Genomic DNA, 18,910 nt, shown 5'->3' with positions numbered 1-18,910 from the left:
CCCTCCATTTCAGTGGTATCTAGCTGGTGCGTTTGCAGCAGTGGAACTTCCAGTCACTATCACATGCGGAGAGTCACATGACCTGAGCAGAAATGTCACGTGTGACATCATTGATCAGAGTGGCTTGTCGCTGTTGACTCTGGTTCTGGCAGTAGTAATGCTGGCGGAATTGCGAGAACTGCAAAGCAATACAGCGTAGGTTAGTGGCCCCCTTAGTGACAGGGGCTAACCACGGACACTGGCAAAATAGCTGTATTTACGCAATATCAGGCATAACCTACCCTTTCCATTCAAATTTTGGCAGTAGTATGAAGTCATATGCGGCGTTTCTGCCAAAATTGTGCGACTCTGTGGCAATTGACGGCGGCCAAAAGTTCCACTGCTGCGCTCTTTAAGGTATGGTAACGCGCGTCTGGCCACTGTTGCTTTACTAGTCAGCCACAGTGTGGACAGTTCGATGCAACAGTGAGCACGCTTGCTCGAAATGTGCTGCCCATTCTCGTTACTGCTTCTTGCTTCAACCCCTATTTCACAATCAAGCCTATTGCTCCAATTAATATGCTTCACATGCAGTTCAAAGTACACAGCAACTAAATGCTTCATCTGCTGCAGCTGAGTGTCTTTGTTCAGCACGGCGATATCAGCCATGTTGTTTGCGTCCAATTTATCGCCTTTGTCTACTGGCTAAGCAGTGTCTTGGCTTATGGTGGCCAGACATTCTGAAATACATGTAGCCTATGTGTATCTATTCAGTGAACTGACAGCCCACATTTATTTCTAAATAAATACCGTATTTACTCGATTCTACCGCGCCCTCGATTCTACCGCGCCCTCGATTGTAACGCGCACCCGTTTTCCGCGACCAAAAAAAAAAAAAAAAAAGTAATACGTCGATTGTAACGCGCACCCGTTTTTCGTGAGAGAAAAGAAGAAAAAAAGTCCGTAGGAGTCAAACTTCGCACATTCAGAAGAACAAGTATTTGGGTTTTAAAGAACTGAAGTTTCAAAAAAGTAAAACACAAAGTCAAAAAGCGGGCCTTGCCGCTATAACTGTCACCACTACGGTGGCGATACGAGTCGCGTAATGGATCAGTCCACGTCGCTGTCGGACAACTCCTTGTCGCTGTCAACACTCTTCGATTTCGGGAGACCGGCCCTGCTTTGGTCCACTGAAACCTTTTCGTGAAGCTTTGCTATAAAAAATCTTCTGCTTCTGTTTGCGCCAGTCTCGCACGCACGTTTCGGGAACTCCGAACTATATCCGAACGACCGCGATGCGGCCCGATTTCCGTCCGTCTCTCTGCACATGTAATAACTATTCTTTTAAATGCGGCATCGTGGTACACTCGTCGAGTATTTGGAGTCGGCACTTCCATGCCGTCGATGCGAACGCAGAACGGGATGACAATCTCCTCGGCACACGTACGAACTGGCAGAAATGGCTAAGGCGCGTAGGAGGCGGCCATTTTGAAATGTCGATGGCAATACGATAACTGAGTTTTTTTGGGTTTTTTTCGGTACTCGATTCTAACGCGCATGCGATTTTTGGACTCGTTTTTCCGGAAAAAAGGTGCGCGTTAGATTCGAGTAAATACGGTAATGGCCTTTCAGTCACCCTGCACTGGCCTTATGCAACTTTGCTGGCCTATTCTTTTGGTATCACCATTGATATCATGCCCGAACGACATTACTTTTTCCTATGTAGGGCCACCACAGATAAAAAAAGGCAGAAGTCCAGGGAAAGATGGAAGCTTGAAAAGATGAAAAGTTCTTTAACACGGAATGTCACTGAAGCAAACGTTTCGACAAACGACAAACGGTCTTGTCTTCTTCAAGGCTGCAATATTGAAGTAGGCAAGACCGCTTGTCAAAACATTGGCTCCAGCAACATTCCTTGTTCAAGAAATTTTCATCTCAACTAGCATTCATTGCACTGAATGTCGTTCGAGTCTAATGACATTGAGACGTCCAGTGTGACAGGATTGTACAAGCTGTTTTTAGATTCTGATCGCTCCGAAGTGCAACATTTACATACATAGCACACTTGTCAAATATTTGTTGCATATATATTTCACAGACTTATACGGCGGCTGATTTTGAACATTTCTACGGCCATGCAACATTTCATATACCACGTTCAACTTCTATCATGTGCCTGGTGCTCTTTGGCAATAACCGGCCCTTCTGCCAAAAAAATTCAACTAGTCAATCAGCCAATTCATTTTGCAGGCTACATCAGCCGTTTATCTACCCATCTGCCTACCTGCCTACACCGAGCCTGATCCTACCGCCACACCCTCCACTGTCGCCCGCTGCGGCCGCCTTCTACGACTATGGGTCACCATTCGCACCCGGGGCCGCAGCTGCGGCCGCCTCTGCGAACCAGGCCGCCGCCGCAGCCGCTGCCGCTGCCGAGCTGGGTTATCCGTTCTCGACGAGCCCGTCGACTGCTGCCCTGGCTGCAGCCGCCGCCGCCAGTTACCTGGCTCCGCAACCGCCTCCGCACACCACTGCGCACCACGGCGGACCAGCTGCTGCGGCTGCCGCCGCTGCCTACTACACGCTGCAGCAGCCCCTCGGGGCGGTGACCAGCGGCACGGCTGGGTCTCTGAGCACCATGCCGTATGCCACCACGCAAGCTCAAGACGCCCGACTACAGTGATGCGGGTGGTGGCTCCCTGCGCCTCGTACCGCCCGCTGCTGCCGCCGCTCACGCACACGACCGACATTTTCAAGTAGTCTAGAGCAATACCAAAGGAAGGGTGGGTAGACTGGGAGATATATAGAAGACTTGTTGCTTCTCCACCAAGCCAGAACACCCAGATGCTGTCAAGGTGATTCCGGAAGAGGAGCACTGGGATTGAAGATGTGACTGGCGGTCTGCTCGGGCAGATTTTTTTTCTCTCGCTAAATCTTTTCTTTTTGCTGATATCAGAGTTCCTGGGGCAAGCTCCTTGCAGTAGCAAAAGGGTAATGCTACACTGACCAGAAACCTTGTGGGTTGCAAGGCAAGCACATGTAAGGAAGGGATGCTGCAGTAAAAATTATTGCAAAGTTATTTCACTAGCCTCTTTTTTTCTAGTCTGAGGGAATTAGACACCCCCATATTTGCTCAGGAAGTGCTGCAAATAGCCATCTGCTTTGTTTGGGGGGTGGTCTCTGCAAGGGCACTACAGTCAAGGGGCCTGTCCGTTATTTCATTGCCTTCGTAAGACCTACAGTGGAAATAACTACCATAGTCAGTGACGATCCCCTTTTTTTAAATTTTTATTTTCACTTTTCAAAGTGCACCATGCGCCAAACTTTTACGACTACTTGCTCAACTTGCGTAGTGCCAGCATTCCATGTCGTGATGTGCAATGCTGCACACTTTTGTTAATTGTGAAGTGATCGTGTTTCTGACCACGACAAACGCTTGTATTGATTGTGGTCAAATCTCGAAAGCTAGTCGTTACTGCAGTCACCGTGCACCGGGTTGAATAACTTCATTTGTGTACTCGGGCAAGTGGTCAGTGTTTGCACTTGAGCTTTAGGAACACATCAGCGTTGCTTACGGCGGGTATGATTTCATTAATTCGTAATTCGTTAAGACAAATTAGGGAAATTTGAATGTGCTGTCACTGGTTCACCAAAAGTTTTGGTTACCAGCATAATTTTAAGGTTTTGCAAGGAGCTTGCTTCAGGCAGACAACGCATAGACGGGGCATTCCTCAGAAGTTGTAGTAGTTAGCCGAGAACGCTTGCCAATCTCTCCCAGGGCGCCATCGGTGATTTCCCAGCATGCGGCTCTGGGCGCCCTTGGCTGAACGTGCGACCCCCTCAGTGGCAGGTCACTTTAGCCAACAGCCTGTTGTTTTATTACGCTGCCAGCATCAATAGCAGAAACACAGCAGCACCCTGCGTGGTGGCTGGCCTTAACGGAAAAGAACAACTACTGTCTAGTACCGCAGCGGGGCCCGTTGCTATTTTCGTGTTTCTGTGGGCGGCTGACACACAAGACGACATGTATACATGCGCAAGACACAGACCACTTAATTAACTACACTCTCTAACGTGCATGATGACCGCCCTGCATACCAAAAGGGCACATGATAACACTTCGCATGATCATTGTTGCTACAAGCGTACGCGCAAGCCCCAAATGCCAGCAGTGTGCTCTTTGCCTGCGATCACGATTGTGAACCTCTTGTTTTGTTTTCTTCATTCTCTTTACCCTTTCTATGGTCTAATTAACCGGAAGTTTGTTCATAAACTATTTGGGATCCACTGGCACATCTCGTTATGGCCATGCAAACGTGTGACAGTTTGTGAGCACGTTTAAAACCCAAATGAAGTTGCTAAGAACGGTGCCAGCAAGTTCTGGTTGCATTGTTGATTTTTCCTCCTCCTGTTGGTCTTCAATATCGATACGCAAGAAGTTGACCCAAAGTCTGTTGCACAACTCGTGCAGACTTTTTTTGTTCTTTTGTTATCTTCCTGATGCATTTGCAAAAGACGTTTTAGTCACGGACGCAGTGCAGAGAGCAGACTGGTGAGCATCCATGGGGCCGTTTTATCACTAGCACGCAACCATCAATTCACACACACCTCATTCATTCTGCATATCAGTGCCTTGTCTGCTAGGGAAAAAGAAAAAGATTAAAAAAAGAGAAACTACTCATCGGCGAATAAGCTTCACTTGCGTCACTTGCTGCTCAGCGAAATCAGTCGCTTGCGCTTACATTCTATTTCTGTTTGTAAATCACTTTGCGAGTGGCTATTTCCTTGGCTCAAGTCTCACTGCTAGCATTGCTGCATGCAGAATGGTACTGTTTGTTCTCTCCTAAGGGAGAGAACATCTGATGTAATTGTGTAACTTCTGCTGAAGGTAGCGTCACGTGCACCTTGTGACGCATGTGACGCATTCACATGCGACACGTGCCGATGACCTAAACATGACAATCCTCTGTACTGCAATGTGCCACAGCGAATCCTGGCGGTTGTTTGAGCCGTCACATTGTCTATTTTACAACGGTGCTTTGAGCTAGCGAGCCACGGCAGCAAACGTGCACTGCCAGCCAGCGTGAGAGTTGGCGGTCAAAGCGAGAGCAGCAGAGTCTGAAGTGCCGATTTGCTTTTTTTTTTTTCCCCTTACTAGCTCACAGACACACTATTTAAATACCGTCTAGGTTCTGTAAAATGCCACCTCATTGTGATAACCAAATGCTCTTGCATGTTGTTGCTTTTATTGCTTTTTTTTCTATACATATTTTTTTTACCCATCTTTCACCAATCATCTATGCATCACCTCCAAGCGACGCTCATTCCGGACTTGCCATTGAAAAATTTTTTGTTTAGGACCGTTTGTTTCCTGAGAGGCATAAAAACTAACCAACAAAATTCTTTTGATAAAGATTGGCCTAACGAAGCATTTGCGCCGCAAACCAACCTAAGAAGTAAACTTACTCTGAATCGGTACGCGTCTCTCTTTTCTTGCTGGAAAAAGAACATTATGGCATCATCGGTGTGGTTTCGAAAGAAAAGATGCAGGAGCTCCGAGAGCCTCTTGTGGGCGATGTCACAAGTCACTTAGTTTGCAAAGGCAAATTTCAAAGCGCGCGTAGTTAACTGCAGCTCGTCCGTCCCAGCACGTACATCATTTTCTCCCGCGTCATCTCGTTCTCTGCGTCGAGAAGGCAGGTGAACTTGGGTGACAAGGTGCTTACAGCTCCTTTCCTCTCTCTATCTCTCTAAAAAAAGCTAGAAACCAAAGCGAAATTTCTGTCTCTGCCATGTTGCTGTGCGTTATATACAGAACGTATAAAAAATGTAGCAAGGATGAACTATATTTTCCACTGAATATTAAAGGAAGGAACAGAAAAAAGCTGCCTTTATATTCAACTTTGTGCTGCTGCAGCCTTCTTGCCACATGCGAAAACCTACAGGGTCTTTCTCAAATGCCTTACAGAAAAACACACGCAGGGAATCGTGGGCCTGGCAATCTGTCGGGTTTCCAACTAGCCGAAGTGTGACAGGCACTTTATCTCATGAACACTGGATCTCACACCGCGCGTATCTCTCTTTCCTTCCCTCCCCTTTTTTTTCTTATGAATAAATGTTGTTGTTCGTCTACTATTTATCACCCCCTACCCCTTTTATTTATGTATTTATTTTTACGTTTTCCCCTCCCACACACTCCCCTTTTATGCCCTAAACCGTTGTTGTTGAGGCGACGACTTTCAAACGAGGCACCATCACTAGCCCCAAGCTGCGGCAAACGCACGTCTAAACGAAGTTGCGTCCACTGCGTATCAGTTGTGTGCATCGAAATCGCTGCGCGCATTTAGAAACAAGGGGGTCGGGGGATACACATCTGTGCCACAAATGCTCTGTCGTCATGTGATCCCCATCAGCTGTCGCTGATGTCCATGTGCAACGCCTGAAGCTGTGTCCCAGCCGTGACGAACGTGCCCATGTTTGATGATCACCTGTAATTGGTGGCATAACTGGAAGCATGATCTGCAGGTCATCGAAAGCTCAGCTCAGCTGCCTGTGCTGTCCAGCCGTCAGAGTGCCTGTTTAACTCTGATCGGCACCACAAGGTTTCGGCTGCGACAGCAGCTGCGTGCAGTACGCAGGCTTTTGTTCAGTACTATACACAGTGTCTATTCCAAGATGTAGGGAACAAGGTCTTTAGGACTCAAATGCTTTCCTTATCACGTTTGAAGCACATGAAAAAGTAGTAGATGGAGTGGCACAGAGCTTTGGCCGAGCCATGAACAAGATGGATATGCCACGGTTTTGGCATTTTGAGTTTTGACACGTCTTCAAAACGTCATCTGTATCGAGAGGTGAACACGGAACGCTCCCCCAATAACCCTCCTTACATTTGTGCATTCCCAATCTCTGCAGTGGAGTGATCATGCGTTCGCCGCAGCTTTGGCAAAAAACTGGGAGCCGTTTACTCCCGGGACTTGCGGCCCTTTCCCCCGTACCCCCCCGTCCAAGTCTAATCCAGCACCGCCGTCACATGTAGCCGTGTAAACGCCATTGTGCTCAAATGAGTTCTTTCAGAAGAGGTGCTGTTGTAAGAAAACAAAAAAAACAATGGCTGCGATGCAGCAACGTTTCGTGGCGTGGCTTATTTGCCACTTTGCTCGAAGAGGCTGTCCACCCATCTCTTTTTTTTTTTTTTTTTCACTAGTGGACACTCGTTCGTGACGAACTCATTTACATGAAATGGCCTTTACCCGCACTATCGTGACACGGACACGATGAAGGTGTACGAGATGTATATTTTACACAAGGAGCGAGCGAGAGAGGAGGAACACTCATTGTTAGAATCTTATAACCAGTCAGGTTTTATATTATGAAACCTCATGCACATCACCCACACATTGTCTCACAACAATCAGGTCAGAGAAATCCCATCAGTTTGTTTCTTCTTTTTGTTTTTTAAATCTTCCATCCGAATGCCATTTACTTATTTTATCTCAAGCAACAGTTCTTTGTTCCTTTTACGAGTTCTCCGTGCTGTTTTTAACTCGCACATTGCCTTAATACATTTCGAAATTTGAGATTGAATTTGTTTTTCAGTGAATTGCGTGCCTTAAAGGTTCCAGTTGACAATCAAACGGCGACTCTTGTCATTTGTGAGCTGACAATCATGTAATTTTTAGAAATTTTTAAAAATTGGTAGTTGCCGAGAAGGCACGAAATGCATAACACCTTTGTTGGTTGTATAAACGGTAAAGAGCCAAATCTGCCTTAAGTATAGCTTTAAGGGAGAGAGTTTAAAAAGAGTTCCTTCTGTGTCTTTTTTTTTTTTTCCTTGTTCTGCACAAAAAATGTTTTTTTGTTCTAGTCAGTGTGCTATAGTGTAACAGACCCTAGGAACTGTGCCATTTTAAATGCCAATTTTTGTTTTCCTGACTGAACGAGGTCTTCATTGGACAAACGTGTGATGCAGAACTGTTCCACCCGAATGACGTGACATGCCTTTTGCTGGCATTTGAAAGAAGTGTATAGATCTGGACTGAGCAGTGTTTTTTTTTTTTTTTTTTTTGTCGACATTGCACTTGTTTCATTCGTGTGGATCAAAGACGGTGTAACTCTTGGAAACACTACATGCTCCCAATGTACGCACAGATACTTAGCTGTTCCTGTTTAATACACCCAGTGCAAGTGAAACAAAAACAAAGTTCTGCTGTCCAGTGGTGGTGTATGCTTATATTGTGTTTATCAATGGTTATTTTCATGTAAAGGGCTCCTAAAAGGACAAAAGAAGGCAAAAAAAATGATAAAAGGATCACTTTGTTCCGCTCTGATGTTCTCAATCGACCTGATTGTGATACTATGTATCCTAAAAAAGTTTCATAATAAAGTCCGTACACTTGGTTATGCACCGTAGTATTATTTCTGCTTGTCTACATTTCACACACACCTTTTGGAACACGCAGCTAAGCAACGTGAATCTTTGCTAGTGGATTCCAGATATTTGTTGATTATGATGATATATGGTGTTTTATGGCGCAAGGGCTATTTGAAGGCCAAAGAGTGCCAGGTCAGATATTTTTAATCAATGTTGTGAAAATATTCTTTGGTGTTTTTCATTACTTACTTGTTCATAGTAATGCAACACTTTTTTCTACATAGGTGGGTTGTTCATGAAGTTTCGGAGGCTGTGACGCCACATTACGATATCTTCTGCCAGGCTGCACGGAGAGCTTGGCATATTGAATCATCATTCTCATGGTGCAATTCTCTAAATGTTTGTGAATTGTAATGCCATAGTTTCTCTTCATTTTCTTCAAATTCACCTCCTTGAATTTGTGGCGTCCATTCGTGTACAAAAAACACCTAGCGCCCCCTACGGAGCAGTCGTGCATGTATTTCGAAGCATGAAAGTTCTGGAAGCCCTGGCGCCCTCTGTGGAGTGGCGGAAGAAACAGGTCATTTGAGTGTAAGCGTTGTTGGTGCAGTCATGCATGGCAAGTATGGGTATGGGTTATGAAGAACGTCGATGGGATCGGAGACCGGAGTGTATCCGTCAGCTCCGCTGGTCATCCACCTTCACGGAGTGGAGTGGTCTCAATTTTTTTTTTTTTTTCATAGAGCTCGCAATATCATGCGAATGTAAACTGTACCTTACATTTCCAACCATTCATCACAGCTGCACTTGGTGATGTGGCTTACGTTGCACGAAGCTCGCAAAATCGCTGCATCATGATGCTGCTACAGGTGCTGCCCAACAATCTTTCTCAGGAACGCCAACTGATATCTTTGTTCGAAAGTTATAAGTGCGCCACAAAACTAATGCCTGCCTGAAAACATATTTTCTGAAAAAAAATTTGTCCGGACTCTGAGTGTCCTACAATACTTGCTAGAGGGAACTCTGGTGCTAGTGTCTACGGGCATAGAGTTTCCTACAATACTTACTAGAGGGAACTCTGGCGCTAGTGTCTATGGGAGCTGCAATGCATCGCGCTTCAGCCAGCATGGGAATCATGGGTAGTACACGGATTTGTCTAAACTTCGTTCTTTCGGCTCCGTTTGGCTCCGCGTCGCCTGCATCCGCTTTGTCGCAAAACGAAGTTCAGCAAAAATCAGCAGTTTCACTTCACCACTTTAACTTCTTTAGGCTCACCGATTCAAATCTGGTCACGAAGTTCACAACGATCCATTCTTTTATCCGAAAGAAAGCCAAAACATAGCAATAAACAAAGCCACAAGTGCGTTCGAAGCCCACAAGCACGAAGACTAGGCAAATCCGTGTACTACCCATCATTCCCATGGTGGCTGAACGATCGCAGCGCCAGAGTTCCCTCTAGGTCATTTTAGGAAACTCTATGTCTACGGGAGCTGCAGCGCATGGCGGTTCACCCAGCATGGGAATTATGGGTAGTACACGGATTTGTCTAAACTTCATTCTTTCGGCTCCGTTTGGCTCCGCGTCGACTGCATCCGCTTTGTTGCAAAACGAAATTTAGCAAAGTCAGCAGTTCCACTTCACCACTTGATCCTTTTTAATTTGATCACCAATTCAAATCCGGTCACAAAGTTCGCAACAGTCTATTCTTTTATCCGAAACGAACGCCAAAACACTGCAATAAACAAAGCCACAAGTGCGTTCAAAGCCGTAAGCACGAAGATTAGGCAAATCCGTGTACTACCCATCATTCCCGTGGTAGAGTACACTCTACCCGTTGTGGCTGAATGATCGCAGCGCCAGAGTGCCCTTTAGTTAATTTTAGGAAACTATGCTGTTAGATGCCGCAAAAAAGAAGGGGGTCAAATATGACCCGCTGGTGGTATGAAGGCATTGCAAATGTTGGATGAGAGTGATGCCCGCCACGTTCCACTACGGAGTGGAAAATAACACACAACGATAAGCATTTCTTGGGATACCACTGGACTCTATAGTAGTGTGATAAGGTGCATGAGGCTCCAAGCACAGAGGAACATATAATACTTTCCAGTTGAATGTATTATTTCTTGCTGAGCATCATGATTCTACCTGGGATATGTTCCTCGTCTATAACAAAAGTTCACTTGACATATGACAGTCCTGCCTAAAGATCTCATGGATAACAGCATGGCTACATTAATCCACTCTTTCGAATCATTAGGCCTAAGAAGACTGATGGGCGCCTTTTTTTGCCTCATGCAAATATATTGATGCCAATCAATTGCACAGATATGGTTTTACACCCTATCTGAATCCTAATTTTAAAAAAGCGAAAAAATTTCATGGGGGGGGGGGGACACAGCATCCCCCCATGAAATATTTTTTTGCCATGGCATGGCTCTGTATGCCTGCATACAGAGCACAAAATGACCCTCAACCACATCTGCCTGCCCTGCCCCCTCTTCTGAGGCGATGATTGTTCCTCTTTATCGCATGATTGTTCCTTTTTATGTACATATTGTGAGACAACGTTCAAGCCGAAAGACTCTTCTTTATTCCTCCTCAAGCCTGAGCCCCGCTGCTCAGACCCAAGTGGTAGTCAGGGGTGAGACAGCCGCGCATATTGCGCATTTTTGATACAATTCCGTTTTCCTGCGCCAAGCTGCTCCAAAAGCATAAAAATAGCAAAAATTGCGCCGAACTGCGTCGAAACGGCCTCACAAGCAAGAATTTTCAAGCCCGCGTCACTTTCAGCGTGGGAAAACGAAACTTTAGAAGCAGCGCCAGGGATACGTTTGCAGAACACGTTAACGCGCCCAAGCGTGTCCTTCTCCGCGCCTTTTAAATGCGAAGCATTTCTTAGCGAACTTCTGCGACTTTGACCGTATCTATCTATCTATCTATCTATCTATCTATCTATCTATCTATCTATCTATCTATCTATCTAGCCGCCTACGACTTCGTGCTCTCCTGGTCGCTTGGTTAATCGAATGTGCACCAAAATTGGTATGGCGTAACATGACTGTATGACGAACATAAATGACAAGTCATAACATGAAAATCATGACACGAATGTCATGTACAGCATGATTTACATGCTACGCTCATGGTGCGCTGGCGGCCGTTTCGCTAGCTTGATATACTCCAAAATTGGTATCTTGTGACGTGACTGTGTGACGAACATAATAACACGAGTTAACATGAAAATCATGACACGCATGTCATGTACAGCATGACTTACGTGCCACGCTCATGGGGCGCTGGCGGCCGTTTCGCTAGATTGATATGAACCGAAATTGGTATCTTGCGACGTGACCGTGTGACGAACATAAATAACACGAGTTATCATGAAAATCATGACACGCATGTCATGTACAGCATGACGCACGTGCCACGCTCATGGTGCGCTGGCAGCCGTTTCGCTAGCTTGATATACACCAATATTGGTATCTTCCGACGTGACCGTGTGACGAACATAAATAACACGAGTTATCATGAAAATCATGACACGCATGTCATGTACAGCATGACTTACGTGCCACGCTCATGGGGCGCTGGCGGCCGTTTCGCTAGATTGATATGCACCGAAATTGGTATCTTGCGACGTGACCGTGTGACGAACATAAATAACACGAGTTATCACGAAAATCATGACACGCATGTCATGTACAGCATGACTTACGTGCGACGCTCATGGGGCGCTGGCGGCCGTTTCGCTAGATTGATATGCACCGAAATTGGTATCTTGCGACGTGACCGTGTGACGAACATAAATAACACGAGTTATCATGAAAATCATGACACGCATGTCATGTACAGCATGACCTACGTGCCACGCTCATGGGGCGCTGGCAGCCGTTTCGCTAGATTGATATGCACCGAAATTGGTATCTTGCGACGTGACCGTGTGACGAGCATAAATAACACGAGTTATCATGAAAATCATGACACGCATGTCATGTACAGCATGACTTACGTGCCACGCTCATGGGGCGCTGGCGGCCGTTTCGCTAGATTGATATGCACCGGAATTGGTATCTTGCGACGTGACCGTGTGACGAACATAAATAACACGAGTTATCATGAAAATCATGACACGCATGTCATGTACAGCATGACTTACGTGCCACGCTCATGGTGCGCTGGCGGCCGTTTCGCTAGCTTGATGTACACCAAAATTGGTATCTTGCGACGTGACCTTGTGACGAACATAAACAACACGATTTATCATAAAAGTCATGACACGCATGTCATGTACAGCATGACTTACGTGCCACGCTCATGGGGCGCTGGCGACCGTTTCGCTAGATTGATATACACCAAAATTGGTATCTTGCGACGTGACCGTGTGATGAACATAAATAACACGAGCTAACATGAAAATCATGACACGCATGTCATGTACAACATGACTTACGTGCCACGCTCATGGTGCGCTGGCGGCCGTTTCGCTAGCTTGATATACACCAAAATTGGTATCTTGCGACGTGACTGTGTGACGAACATAAATAACACGACTTAACATGAAAGTCATGACACGCATGTCATATACAGCATGACTTACGTGCCACGCTCATGGTGCCCTGGCGGCCGTTTCTCTAGGTTGATCGACCCCCAAGTTGGTATTGCGCGACGTTACTGTGTGACGAACATAAATAATAGGAGTTAACATGAAAACCATGACACGCATTTTCCTCAATGACATACAAGACGATGTATGCAGCTCTTTGCTGGCTGCTTCGCATTACATCGATTCCCACAATGCGTGGGATCTGCCGGCTTTTTTAATGGGGGCTTCCATAGTGCTGTGATAATCGCTTCTGAGCGGTTGTAAATATGTGTGACCCCCCCCCCAAAAAAAAAATAATCCGCTGCCGCGCTAGCTTGCTGCTGCTGTGTTCTGGCGCTACTGTCAACTGTCGCGTAGCGAAAACTATCGAGTGGCATACGTAGCGCGTAGCGGGGTTCTTCACTCACAGTTTCTTTATCGTGCAAAGCTTGTTCCTCTGCTAGCTACGGTGTCGACGCTGCTGCGTGTTCTCCCGCAATGAGCAAAGGTGAGTATTTTTCGTTTAGGTAGAGCGAATATTTCCGGCTGCATGCGTTAACCTCGTTAAAACATACCTGCCGTGAACGCGGCATAACTACGCATTAAACGGTAGTAGGCACTAACCACCAAGTTCAGATTTGCATCTTCTGGCTTGCGCCGCCGCCGCCAAGGAGGAAATAAATGCAGTGCCGCTGTAAGTAGTGCCTCAAGTGCGTACGACAAAGCCTTTTTTTGTTTGTTCGTTTGCCGCAGCGCTGATTCGGGCTCTCTCGTGCGACCGTCCTATAGCACATGGTGGCGACATCAAGGAGCGTTTCGGAACTATATTAAGCTTACAACGGCGCTACGTTTGCAGCGCCGTACGCGCGCGTGTCTGACGACGTAGTGTCCGAGCGGTAAGGTTTCTCGGCGCTCGCGACGCATTCTTGAAGGCTGTCCTGCACGAGGTGGCAGCGAACAGTGGTGCAGCGTGCTTTTTGTTATCACCTATTAAAAACGTGCGGCACACTTGACGCTACGCCACCCGCGCGGCCGAGCAATAGCTGAAGACGCTTTATTGTGATGGGGTGTTTATGGCGTACGCAGGGTTCGTTCCCTTTCAGGGAGGGCGAAGGTCCATCGCAGCGACCGCTACTCCCCCCCGCCCCATTAAGTCAAAGTATGGGCGGTATGGGGTAGACTTTGCACTCCCCCCACCCATCCCCGTGCGCACGCCTGTGGGGGTGGTCATACTGGCGCGTTCGTCGGTGGCCGCCATACCGCTTTTGTTCTTTCCCGATGTTACGCAAGAAGGCGTCGCCGCAATCGCGTGCTAGTCGGAATCAATCATTGACCGGTCTGTGCAGTTACCGAAAAGATTGAACACCTTTTGCGGCACACTTAGACTTACGCGATATCAGGGGTGCAGTTAAAATAGTGCATTACAGTAAAACCTCGGTGATACGTACGAACACGGCTCGTACGAATTTCGGGGTGATACGAATTTTTCTGTGGCCCCGGCCAAGGCCCATTAGTCTGCAATGCAGTGTAGTACGGTTGTTGCGAACCCATTTTCACCCCACGACGTTTGATACGAACGTACGCTACCGCACAGGTACGAACAGGTGCCGCCCGCGATGTCGCAGAACATGCAGCAATCGCGCGGGCGCGGCAACCCAGGCGTCGGCTAGTGCGGGCATGCGCGCCGCGCCGCTAGTAGACCATCAGCGGCACGTCGTAGCCTCTGAGGCCTTAATGCGCCTTCGCGTTTAGATTACAGATAACGTTGGCGCCGCGTTTTTTTTTTTTTCTGCTTCATCGCGTAGATGCATGCTGCTGTGCTCGAGGTAGCGTTGTTGTACTTTGCTTACACATGCCTGCCACGTAGATGCGAGCAGCGTCAACATGCACGATTGTTCGAGACGCGGACACCTGCCAACTCTCCTATTTGCACGGGAGACTCCCGATTTTTGAGGAAACCTCCCAATTGTGCAGGAGCGGCCGTAAATCTCCCGAAAAACATCCCCAACACCACAGCGATAAGAAAATAAAAGAACTGAGGACAGCGGTTCCAAAATTTTCTGGCCTTCATCAATCGCGTGCAAAGCGCTCCTTAAGTCGCTTTCGCTGCAGTACTCTGGCGTCATGCAGAAAAGCGTGTTAGATGTGGGAGGGGCTACTTGTTCATTAATTGTACACGCACGCTCGCGCCTATATTTACGAGTACAATTATGATCATTGACCTCCAAAAACTTTACTTTCAGTCATGGAAACGACATGCCGCGGCCCTGAGACACAATAAATGAAAATGTACGCCAGTTTTCTTTTGTTCCGTACTAATTTTTCGTTTTCTGGTGATACGAATTTCGGATGATACGAATATTTTTGGTCACCCCGCGAGATTCGTATCACCGAGGTTTTACTGTAATAGTAGCAAATTGAAGTAACAGTTGTCTAGAAACTTCACTTGTACTAGATTTGTAAATGGGCAAAGATTTTCACAGCTCTGGGTAAATTAATACTGAGTATCTGACCATCGTCGAAAATAAGCTCTCACCATACTTCATTTGCTCATTCGCAGGGCGGTCCACAAAGTTCAGCAGCTCCGTGCTCGCTGAAGTGGACTGCAACAATGACGTCATTGGCCGTTGGTGCAAGCAAGGCATCAAAGATACCGAAGCTGTGTGCATATACTGTGCAATACCACAATTTCTTGTGTTATGCATGGTGTTGCAGCTGTCAAGCGCCATGCAGGAACAAAAAAGAATCTCGAAGTGACAGCAAAGCACAGAGATGGCAGTGGTGTTTTGAAGGCGCCCAGGATGGTGCAGGGCACAATAGACTTCTCACAAGGAAGACCCTTTGAATCACTGCAAGATCGTGTTGTTAAGGCTGAGGCAGTATTTGCCATGTCCGTAATCTCGAAAGGCATACCATATTCTTGGGCGGACACTGCCACCGAGATCTACAAGGTGATGTTCTCCGACAGTGAAGTTGCAAAGAACTTTAGTTGTGGTAGACATAAGTTGTCATATGTCATCTCTGATGGACTTGGACCGTATTTTAAGGCTAAAGTCATCACAGAGCTGTGTCGACCAGCTGTTTTCTATTCAGTGATGATAGATGAGACACCCAAGCCCGAACAGCGAGTGCAACAATTGGACATCCAAGTGAGGTACTTCGGAAAGTAAGCAGCAGGTTGCTGTCTAGCATCTCGAGTCATTTAACCTCGGTCGGGCCACAGGAGACATTATAGTTGAGCATATTGAAGAGGCATTGGCCGAGCTGCCAAGAAATGGTCTGCTCTGCTTTTTTAGCGATGGTCCCAACGTAATGAAGAATGTGAAAGCAAAGATGAAGCAAAGAGTGAATGCCAACTTACTTGATGTTGGTGAGTGCAGCTTACACAAAGTTCATAATGCGTTTTCCAAGGGACCTGATGTGTTTTGTTCAGATGTGGAGGAACTAGCGCGGGATGTTTATTATTACTTTAAACATGCTGTGCGCGCAGAAGCCCTAAAAGAACAACAAGATGCGCTGGGTATAGCACCCCACGTGTTTCTTCGCCATGTCTCAAACCGGTGGCTGACACTGCAAGATTCGCTGTCTCGCATTCAGGAGCAGTTTCCGGCACTTCATCGCTTCTTGAAGGATGCTGTTGCAAACAGGCGATCTGACGCCCAAACCCAGCATAAGCGTCTTGCTTCAAGTTTCAGTAGCAAAACGCTTTATGCAAAAGTTCTCTTCCTGAGGAATGCTGCCGAACTATTTGCCGGGTTCCAGAGGCTGTTCCAGAAGCAGGAACCACTTCTTCACTTTCTTCATGAGGAACTCCTGGCATTAGTGCAGCGGGTGCTTAGTCGGGTTCTGCGTGGTGAAGCATACTGTGAAAAAAGTGCGCAGGACCTAATACAGCTTGACTTGGATGACTCATCACTCTGGAAGGCACGACCAGAGCTCGGCACAGACACCGAGAAAGCAATGGAGGCTTGGAATCCGGCAGAAAAAAAAACATTTCGCCTTGGGGCTCGATCTTTTTATTTGGCATGCGGAAAGGCACTGCTGAAGACGCTCCCCTTGGCCAACAAGGTTATCATGCACGCCAGGTTTCTTGCACTGAACTATAAGAGTCGCGAAAGGGAAGTGCAGTCGCTGCGATACCTTGCCGGACAGCTGCCAAGTGTCATAACTGATCTTCAGATGTCGTCGCTCATCGATGAATGGCACCTGTTCAGGTGCGGGGATTGCCAAGGTCCTCTAAGCTTGGAAGAGAGAGTTGATGATTATTGGTCAAAGGTGTTTTCGCTGAAGTCTGTTACAGGTGGGCAGAAGTACCCCTGTTCATCAAGGCACTGCTTTGTCTGCCTCATGGAAACGCAGACTTGGAGAGGGGTTTCAGTGAAAACAAACACCTGCTCGAAGGACGAAGTTCACTGAACATTGCAAGCGTAAACGGCATGCGTCAAGTGAAATCTCACCTTCAGCGCTATGGTGGCGACGCCACAAAGGTACCATTGTATCCCGACCTCATTAGAGCTGTAAAGCAGTCTCGTGCCAAGAATGCATTGAGGGTGAGCGCACAGGCAGCCAATAGTAAACGCAAGACAACAGAGGACAACAGCCCTCCTCAGCAGCCCGGGCTCGCAGAAGGTTCTGGAGGATCAAGTGAATGCAAGCAAGGCACTGCTGAAGAGTGCAGAGGAACTTATTAGTTCTGGCGTGAAGCAGAAAGACCTTGACAAAATCAAAAGTGGCCAAGTTCTTCTCACGAAGGGGAACACTGACCTACAGGAAGCTCTGGGGAAGCTTGAAAAGCTAAATAAACAGACCAACAAAAAGTCAAAGCAATAATCTGCTAAATGGTATTGCTTATCTAATGCAAAAAACTGCTATGCGACTACAATTTTTGTGCAATCAGTTTTTTTTTATTATTTGAGAAGTGTGATGTTTTTTTTTTCTTTTCTTATTTTCAAATGTAAAGTGAACCTAGTTGTAAAAACTTTTTTCATCTATTTCATATGTTATTACCCGGGTTATATAAATTGCGTGGTTTGTAAAAAGGTACTGTAGTTCATACCTGGTGATAATCTGTTAAAAGAAGCTTTCTCCAAAGGCTGTTTGAATGTTATGTGTATTCTAAGCCGATTAAAATATGTGCTTGTTCCTCCAAGTTGCTACAAATTTGTTTTTTTCAAGCTCCAAAAACGACATAATAAATGCCGCTAACTGCTCCCAAACAAGGTTCTCCTGCTCCTAAATTGAAATTTTGCTGCTCCCAAAACTGCTCCCAAATCGATTTCAGCCGTCTCACCCCTGGGTAATGATGAGTATTTACATGTGAGAAGATGAAGCATATGAATAATGCTCACAATATGTTTAAATGTGGTCCCGCTCAATAAGGGGGCCCTGCAATAAATTTTAGAGTGATAGGATCTATACTGCTCCACCTACAAACCCATGAAATGCCTCTTTCTCTGAATCTGACCTTCCTGCTCAGCAAAGGTCAACACCTCCCAAAGAACGAACAACGGCTCAGGTCATTCGTGGCGCCACCGACACAGGCCCTCGTTGCGTCCAAGTTCACTGCGCGTTCCCGCCGAGAACGCCGACCACCGTCTGTGTGCTGTCTTGAGGTACACTCTAATTGAGGTGCAACACGTTGGCTCTGTTGTCACGGCATGTAGTCAAAACGTGTTGAGTTCTCGTCGTCCTTGCCTTAGCTGTCGTTGTCATGCCCACTCAAGCGGGTGCATCGCATCTCCAGCGGTAAATGCAGTTTCATCGCCGGTGTGCACAGTCAGTGTTAGCACGCAGCGGCCGTGTGCCTACGCATAAACACCTGTGAAGATGACAGTTGCACCTTCCTCTTCGAATTTCCATCAGTCGTAGTCACTGCGAAAACAACAGAGAACATTTCAAATGCTCCTTTCAAGAGGGTGACAATCCTGTCGCAGGATGTCTGTGACTACATCTACAAGCTCAACAAATTATTGCAG

The 18,910-nt window shown here is 46.7% G+C and overlaps 1 protein-coding gene and 1 pseudogene across 1 annotated transcript in view; both read left to right on the top strand.

Annotated features, from left to right (window-relative positions):
• LOC119383554 (RNA-binding protein 24) overlaps positions 1 to 8,379 on the top strand; it is a 124,933-nt gene extending 116,554 nt beyond the window's left edge. Inside the window, exon 4 of the mRNA XM_037651771.1 lies at positions 2,230 to 8,379. Within this exon, the coding sequence (XP_037507699.1) occupies positions 2,230 to 2,662 (433 nt within the window). The 3' untranslated portion in view covers positions 2,663 to 8,379. The remainder of the gene's footprint in view (positions 1 to 2,229) is intronic.
• A 5,054-nt stretch (positions 8,380 to 13,433) lies between these two features.
• On the top strand, positions 13,434 to 17,765 carry LOC119381830 (uncharacterized; annotated as a pseudogene).
• Positions 17,766 to 18,910: the final 1,145 nt, after the last annotated feature.

The sequence above is a fragment of the Rhipicephalus sanguineus genome, chromosome 2 (genome assembly GCF_013339695.2).
Source record: "Rhipicephalus sanguineus isolate Rsan-2018 chromosome 2, BIME_Rsan_1.4, whole genome shotgun sequence".
Classification (NCBI taxonomy): Eukaryota; Metazoa; Arthropoda; class Arachnida; order Ixodida; family Ixodidae; genus Rhipicephalus; species Rhipicephalus sanguineus.
This window is presented reverse-complemented; position numbering and strand designations above follow the sequence as displayed.